Source organism: Cariama cristata, unplaced genomic scaffold (assembly GCF_000690535.1).
Source record: "Cariama cristata isolate BGI_N322 unplaced genomic scaffold, ASM69053v1 scaffold15469, whole genome shotgun sequence".
NCBI lineage: Eukaryota > Metazoa > Chordata > Aves > Cariamiformes > Cariamidae > Cariama > Cariama cristata.
This window is the reverse complement of record NW_009635363.1, coordinates 409-7,889: the sequence shown is the minus strand read 5'-3', so window position 1 is coordinate 7,889 and position 7,481 is coordinate 409. Positions and strand designations below refer to the sequence as shown.

At 53.9% G+C, this 7,481-nt stretch overlaps 1 protein-coding gene across 1 annotated transcript in view; it reads left to right on the top strand.

The window, feature by feature from the left end:
• Positions 1-563: 563 nt before the first annotated feature.
• LOC104167303 (epiplakin-like) overlaps positions 564-7,481 on the top strand; it is a gene marked incomplete at its 3' end in the record, with an annotated part of 7,309 nt that continues 391 nt past the window's right edge. The window contains 3 exon segments of the mRNA XM_009707526.1: positions 564-1,618; positions 1,620-6,484; positions 6,487-7,478. Coding sequence (XP_009705828.1) covers positions 564-1,618; positions 1,620-6,484; positions 6,487-7,478 — 6,912 coding nt within the window.

Below are 7,481 nucleotides of genomic sequence, written 5' to 3'. Positions count from 1 at the left end.
GAGCCAGTGCCGGTACTCCCCAGGGCTGCTGCTTCTCCCCATGCCCCGCTGCCCTCCAGGCCTTTGAAGCACTGCTCAAGGCTTTTGTCCCAGCGCACCCAGCAAGTCCAGCTCAGGCAGCAGAGGGTGGTCCCCTCTGGCAGGTCTGGCTCAGCATGTCAGCTTCAGGGACAAGCAGGCTGCCCTGACCATGCTCCGTCTTTGGCCGTTACTTCCTTCTGCCTGTCAGGTTTTTATCCCCCCCTCCCATTTATCATGCAAACCATAGAAAAGTTGGTTTCTCACTGAGCTTTCCCATTCTCTCCCCTCTCTCCAGAGCATCTCGACAGCTGTGGAAGCAGTGCAGCGGGAAGATGGAGAGCAAGCCAGCAGTGAATGGCCACGCTGCTCCTATCTCTCACCAGGAAGATGTGCCAGGAGCAAACCACTCGTGCCACGACATATTGCCTTGCAAACAGAAAAAAGCAGCTGACGGGGCTGTGACGGTGATGGATGCTCCTAGCGAGGCCTCGGAGGCAGCTGGCAGCATTGCTGGGCTGTATGTAGAGGCTTCAAAGAAGATAATGAGCTTTTATGATGCCACCAGAGAGCACCTCCTGAGTTGGGATTCAGCGCTCTGCCTTCTGGAGGCCCAGGCAGCCACGGGCTTCATCGCTGACCCGGTGAAGAACAGGCACGTCTCTGTAGCAGAAGCCGTGCAGCTGGGGCTGGTGGGGCTGGAGCTGAAGGAGAGGCTGCTCTCTGCAGAGAAAGCTGCTACTGGCTTTGTGGACCCCTACACAGAAGAGAAAATCTCCCTCTACCAGGCGATCCAGAAGGACCTGATCGGGAGGGAGCAAGGTACCCGGCTGCTGGAGGCCCAGATGGCAACCGGAGGCATCATTGACCCAGCCACCGGCTGCCGGCTCCCGGCAGATGTTGCCTGTGAGAGGGGATACTTAGACGAAGAGATGAGCCAGCTCCTCTCTGACCCCAGCAATGAGGAGAGCAAAGGGTTCCTCAACCCCAGTACTATGGAGAGGGTCACTTATAAGGAGCTTATAAAGAGGTGCATTCTCAATCCGGCTTCAGGCTTCCTCCTCTTGCCCCTGCAAATCACGTTCCCGGGGCTGGGAGGGAGGGTGAGCAGCAGGGATCTGCTGGACGCTGGCATCATCAGCCCTGATGTGTTCAGAGGTCTTGAGGAGGGAAGAGTTTCTGCCCAGGAGGTAGCAGAGAACGACTCCGTTCAGCAGTTCCTGCATGGGACAAGGAGCGTGGCTGGCGTTGTCCTGGCTTCCAGTGAGGGGAAAACCCTTTACCAGGCGCTGAGAGAGCATCTCCTCGTGCCTGGTGCTGCTCTGATGCTCCTGCAAGTCCAGGCCTCCACCGGCAGCCTGACAGACCCCATAAAGAACAAAAGCTACTCAGTTGATGAGGCTGTCAGGGTCGGTCTCATCGGCCCAGAGCTTTATGAGAAACTGTCTTCAGCTGAGAGGACCATCACCGGATACAGGGACCCCTGCACTGGAGAAATGCTCTCTCTCTTCCAAGCCATCAGGAAGGGCTTCATCCCCAAGGATCATGGCATTTGCCTTCTGGAGGCTCAGATGGCCACGGGGGGTATAATCGCTCCAGGCACACCTCCGTGTCCCCACAGAGACAGCCTGCAAGTGGGGGTATCTGGACGAGGCCACAAGACAGCTCCTTTCCAGTCCTACCGATGACATGAAAGGGTTCTTCGACCCCAGCTCCAAGGAGAAGCTGACCTACGCAGACCTGCTCAAGCGCTGTCTCACCGATCCCACCACGGGGCTCCTGCTGCTGCCACTTGGTGGGGACAGCAGCGGAGGATCCGAGGGGACCCACCTCTTCTTTGACCATAGGACCCAAACAGCTCTGGAAAACACACGGGTACCCATCGCTTTGGGTAAATTCAAGGGAAAGTCAGTGTCTCTCTGGAAACTCCTCTTCTCGGACTACATCCAGGGTGAGCGCAGAGCGGCTCTCACTCAGCAGTACCTTGCAGGAACGCTCTCCGCGCAAGAGTTGGGTAAGGCACTCAGTGCCACCATTGAGGAGCTGGCTTCCACTGCGAACGTCACCTTTGAAGGACTGAGGGACCGGGTGACAGCTGACCAGCTCCTGAGCTCTGAAATTATCAACAAAGATTTGTTTAAGAAGCTGAAGGAGGGAGAAACATCGGCCAAAGAAGTTGTCAGCATGGACACTGTCAGGAGGTACCTGCAAGGGACAGGCAGCGTTGGTGGGCTGCTGCTTCCCGACTCCCAGGAGAAGATCAGCATCTACCAGGCAAAGCGGAAAGGACTTTTAAGGCCAGGGACGTCACTGATCCTGCTGGAGGCACAGGCTGCCACTGGATTTATCATTGACCCAGCTGCCAACAAAAGGTATTCTGTGGATGAGGCTTTAAGAGCGAATGTCATTGGCCCCGATGTTTACGACAAGCTGCTGACTGCAGAGAAATCGGTCACCGGCTACACAGACCCTTACTCAGGGAACAAGATCTCCCTCTTCCAGGCCATGAAGAAGGAGCTCATCGTCAAGGAGCACGGCATCCGCCTGCTGGAGGCCCAGATCGCCACCGGCGGCATCATCGACCCCGTGCACAGTCACCGCATCCCCGTGGAGGTGGCCTACCGGCGCGGCTACTTCGACAAGAAGATGAACTTAATCCTTTCTGATCCCAGCGACGACACCAAGGGCTTCTTCGACCCCAACACCCACGAGAACCTCACCTACCTGCAGCTGAAGGAGAAGTGCATCACAGAGCCGTCCACGGGGCTCTGCCTCCTCCCTCTGAACAGCACGAAGCGCCAGTTCATCGACGACACCACCAGACAAGCGTTCAGCAGCTCCTGGATACCGGTCAGGTTTGGGCGGTTACGGGGGCAGACGGTTCTGCTGAACTCTGAGTACTTCGGCGAGGGGAAGCGCCGAGAGATATTCAACCACTACCAGCTGAGGAAGCTCACCCTGAAGCAGATTCACATCATGTTAGAGGAGGAAATGAAAAAATGGGCCCGCATCAAGTTCCCCGCCATGAGAGGCAGCGTCAGCGCTTACCACCTGATGGAGACGGGTGTCATTGACAAGGCCCTGTTTGAGAAGGTGTTGGAGGGATCCGTCACTCCCGAGGACGTCCTGCGCATGGAGTCTGTCAGAAAGTACCTCTATGGCTCCGGCAGCATCGGGGGGATTGTACTCCAGCCGTCAAACCAGAGGATAAGCATTTACGAGGCCATGAAGCAAAACATGGTGGTACCAGGAGTAGCCCTCCCACTGCTGGAGGCCCAGGCTGCCACAGGCTTCATCATTGACCCGGTGAACAACCAGAAACTCTGTGTGGACGATGCCGTCAAGGAGGGAGTCATTGGGCCAGAAGTCCATGAGAAACTGCAGCACGCAGAAGGGGCTGTAACAGGCTATAAGGATCCTTTCACAGGCAAGAAGATACCCCTCTTCCAGGCAATGAAGAAGGGCCTGGTCACGGACAAGCAGGCCATGCAGTTGATGGAGGTGCAGATGGCTACAGGAGGCATCATTGACCCAACATGTGGCCACCATATCCCCGTAGAATCTGCCCAGAAGCGAGGGTGCCTGGATGAGGACACAAGCAAGGCCCTTTCTGAGCCCAGCGACAACAACAGAACCTTCTGCATCCCAGACAGCAAAGAGACCGTGACCTACGCTGAGCTGATCGAGCGCTGCCAGAAGGACGAAGTCTCCGGCTTCCACTTGCTGCCTCTGCCACAGACAGCTGCTCCCGCCTACACCAACGAACAAATCCAACGGATTTTCAAGGAAACTGCGGTGAAGGAAAAAGGGGTCTCCCTCTGGGAGCTAATCCACTCTGGGTATTTCACCGAGGAGCAGAGGAGCGACTTCGTGGAGAGGTTCCGTTCCGAGGAAATGTCGCTGCAGCAGCTGGTTGCTCTCGTGCTCAGACTGGTTGGGGAGATGGAAATGAAAGCCCGCACCCAGATCACCTTGGAAGGCTTGCGGGGCAGCGTCCCTGCGGTCTGGCTGCTGGATGCTGGCATCATTACTGAGAAGACGTTTGAAGAACTGGCTCAGGGCATAAGAACTCCTGAGGAAGTGGCTGCGATGGAGAGCGTGAAGCGGTACTTGCAGGGCACAGGCAGCATCGCCGGGGTATTCATAGAGGCATCCAAAAAGAAGATGAGCTTTTACGATGCCATGAAAAACAATCTCCTCCTCCCTGGGGCTGCTCTGAGGCTGCTAGAAGCTCAGGCAGCCACAGGCTACCTAACCGACCCAGCAACAAACCAGAGACTCAGCGTGAGGGATGCTGTGCAAGCAGCTCTTGTTGGCGAAGAGCTCACTGAGAAACTCCTTCTAGCTGAGAGGGCAGTGACCGGTTACACAGATCCCTACACCGGGAGCTCCATCTCACTATGCCAAGCACTCAGGAAAGAGCTGATTCCCCTGGGAGATGCTGTTCCCTTGCTAGAGGCCCAGTTGGCCACAGGAGGGGTCATTGATCCCATTCACCACCATCACCTTCCACTCCAGGCTGCATGCAGATACGGCTTCTACGACGAGGACCTGAACCAAACCCTCTCTCAGCTGAATGACAGCACCAAAATCTTTTTTGATCCAAACACAAAGGAGAACGTGACCTACCAGCAGCTGAAGGACAGGTGCATCCACGAGGCTGAGTCAGGTCTCTGGCTCCTTCCTCTCTCAGAAAATGCGACGTTCTGCGTGGATGAACAAACCACGGAGGTGTTGAAATCCGTGACTGTTTGTGTCAACATAGGGCGGTTCAAAGGACAGACAGTGTCAGTTTGGGACCTTCTCAACTCTGAATACCTCTCAGACGGCAAGAGAAGAGAGCTAGTGCAAAAGTACAAAGATGAGAATACTGAAGTGCTACATGAAATCATAACCACTGTCACCACGATCATCGAAGAGACTGAGACACAGGGCAAGAAGTTTGCATTCAAGGGCCTGCGGAAAAGAGTATCCGCCAGTGACCTCTTCAAGTCTCAACTGATAGACAAAAAAACCCTTGATGAGCTCAACCAGGGGAAGAAAACAGTCAAAGAAGTCACTGAAATGGACTCTGTCCGCAGGTACCTGGAGGGCAGCAATTTCATAGCTGGGGTCCTTATACAGCCAAGCAATGAGAAGATGGGCATCTACCAGGCCATGAGGAAGGGCATCCTGAGGCCAGGGACAGCACTGGTGCTGCTGGAGGCGCAGGCTGCCACTGGCTACATCATTGATCCAGAGAAAAACAAGAAGTTTTCAGTGGAGGAAGCATTAACTGCAGGTCTAATTGGAGGGGAGATTTTTGAAAAGCTACTCTGTGCAGAAAAAGCCGTGACGGGCTACACCGACCCCTACACAAAAGCCCCAATGTCCCTATTTGAAGCTATGAACCAAGGACTGATTGTGAAGAGCCACGGCATCCGCCTGCTGGAGGCCCAGATCGCCACCGGCGGCATCATCGACCCCGTGCACAGCCACCGCATCCCCGTGGAGGTGGCCTACCAGCGTGGCTACTTTGACCAGGAGATGAACCAGATCCTCTCCGACCCCACCGACGACACCAAGGGCTTCTTCGACCCCAACACCCACGAGAACCTCACCTACATGCAGCTCCTGGAGAGATGTGTCCAAGATTCAGAGACTGGGTTGTACATGCTGCAAGTTGTACAGAAAGGAGGAAAGTACTTCTACATTGATGAGTTTACAAAACAGGTTTTGCGCTCAGAGCCCCTTAAAGTGAAAGTTGGAAAGTTTAAGGACCAAACAGTTTCCATCTGGGAAGTTCTCTGCTCTCATTACTTCTCCGAGCAGAAAAGGAAAGAACTAGTGATGCAGTACAAATGCAAAACACTAACACTGGAAGACCTTATAGCCCTCATCGTCAAAATAATTGAGGATACAGAGCAAAGAGCAGAAGCCCTCAAGGTTAAAGGACTGCGAGGGGATGTGTCAATATCAGAATTGTTTAACTCTGAGATAATTGACAAGAAAACTCTAGATCAGGTGCAGAATGGAAGTCTCACGCTTGCCAGCCTCACAAAGAGGGACACCATCAAAAGGTACTTGGATGGCACTGGATGCATTGCTGGGGTTCTACTCCCATCAAGGAAAGAGAAGATGAGCATCTACCAGGCCCTGAAGAAGGGCCTCCTCACAGAGCCATGTGCACTGGGGCTGCTGGAGGCACAGGCTGCCACTGGTTTCCTCATTGACCCACTGAAAAATAAGAAGCTCTCCGTGGATGAGGCCGTTTCATCCGGGCTGGTGGGGAGCAACTTCCACAAGAAGCTCCTGCTGGCAGAGAAAGCTGTGATGGGATACACAGATCCTCAGAGAGGAAATAAAATATCCCTCTTCCAGGCCATAAGGCAAAAGATAACAGTCAAGGAGCACAGCATACACCTGCTCGAGGCCCAGCTTGCCACCGGTGGAATCATTGACCCCGTGCACAGCCACCGCCTCCCTGTGTGGCCTACCGACGCGGCTACTTGGATGACGATATGTTTCTCCTGCTTTCTGACCCAGATCATGGTAGCAAAGGTTTTATAGATCCAAACACTCGTGAGAAAATCAGTTATAGTCAGCTCCTGCAGAGATGTTCCAAAGACGAAGATACAGGATTGCACCTGCTGCAGGTCATGGAAAAAGATGACTATTTCTACATTGATGAGCAAACAAAAAATGCCCTATTATGTACAAAGGTACAAGTGCCTGTCGGAAAATACAAAGGACAGGTATTATCACTGTGGGAACTTCTCTGTTCTGAGTACATCACAGAAGAGAAAAAAAAAGAACTAGTGAAAAAATATAAAGAGGAATCCCATCACATTTTACAAGGAATCATTGATACAATACTAAATATCATCAGAGAAAAAGAAGAGGACAGAAGTGATATCTGGTTCCAAGGAATCAGACAACAAATAACAGCATCAGAACTTCTCAGTGCACAGATAATTACAAAGGAAACCCTGGAAAAACTCCATGAAGGAAAAGAGACAGCAGAAGAAATAGCACAAATAGATATTGTAAGAAGATATCTTGAGGGAACTGGAAGCATCGCCGGCGTGCTGGTGCCCTCCAAGGCCGACCCCGCCAAGATGGAGAAGATGAGCATCTACCAGGCCATGTGGAAGGGCATCCTGAGGCCAGGGACAGCACTGGTGCTGCTGGAGGCGCAGGCTGCCACCGGCTTCATCGTTGACCCGCTCACCAACGAGAAGCTCTCCGTGGACGAGGCCGTCTCGTCCGGGCTGGTGGGCAGCGAGCTACAAAAAAAACTTCTTTCTGCGGAGAGAGCAGTGACGGGCTACACCGACCCCTGCACAGGACAAAAGATGTCCCTCTTCCAGGCCATGAAGAAGGAGCTCATCGTCAAGGAGCACAGCGTCCGCCTGCTGGAGGCCCAGATCGCCACCGGCGGCATCATTGACCCCGTGCCCAGCCACCGCCTCCCCGTGGAGGTG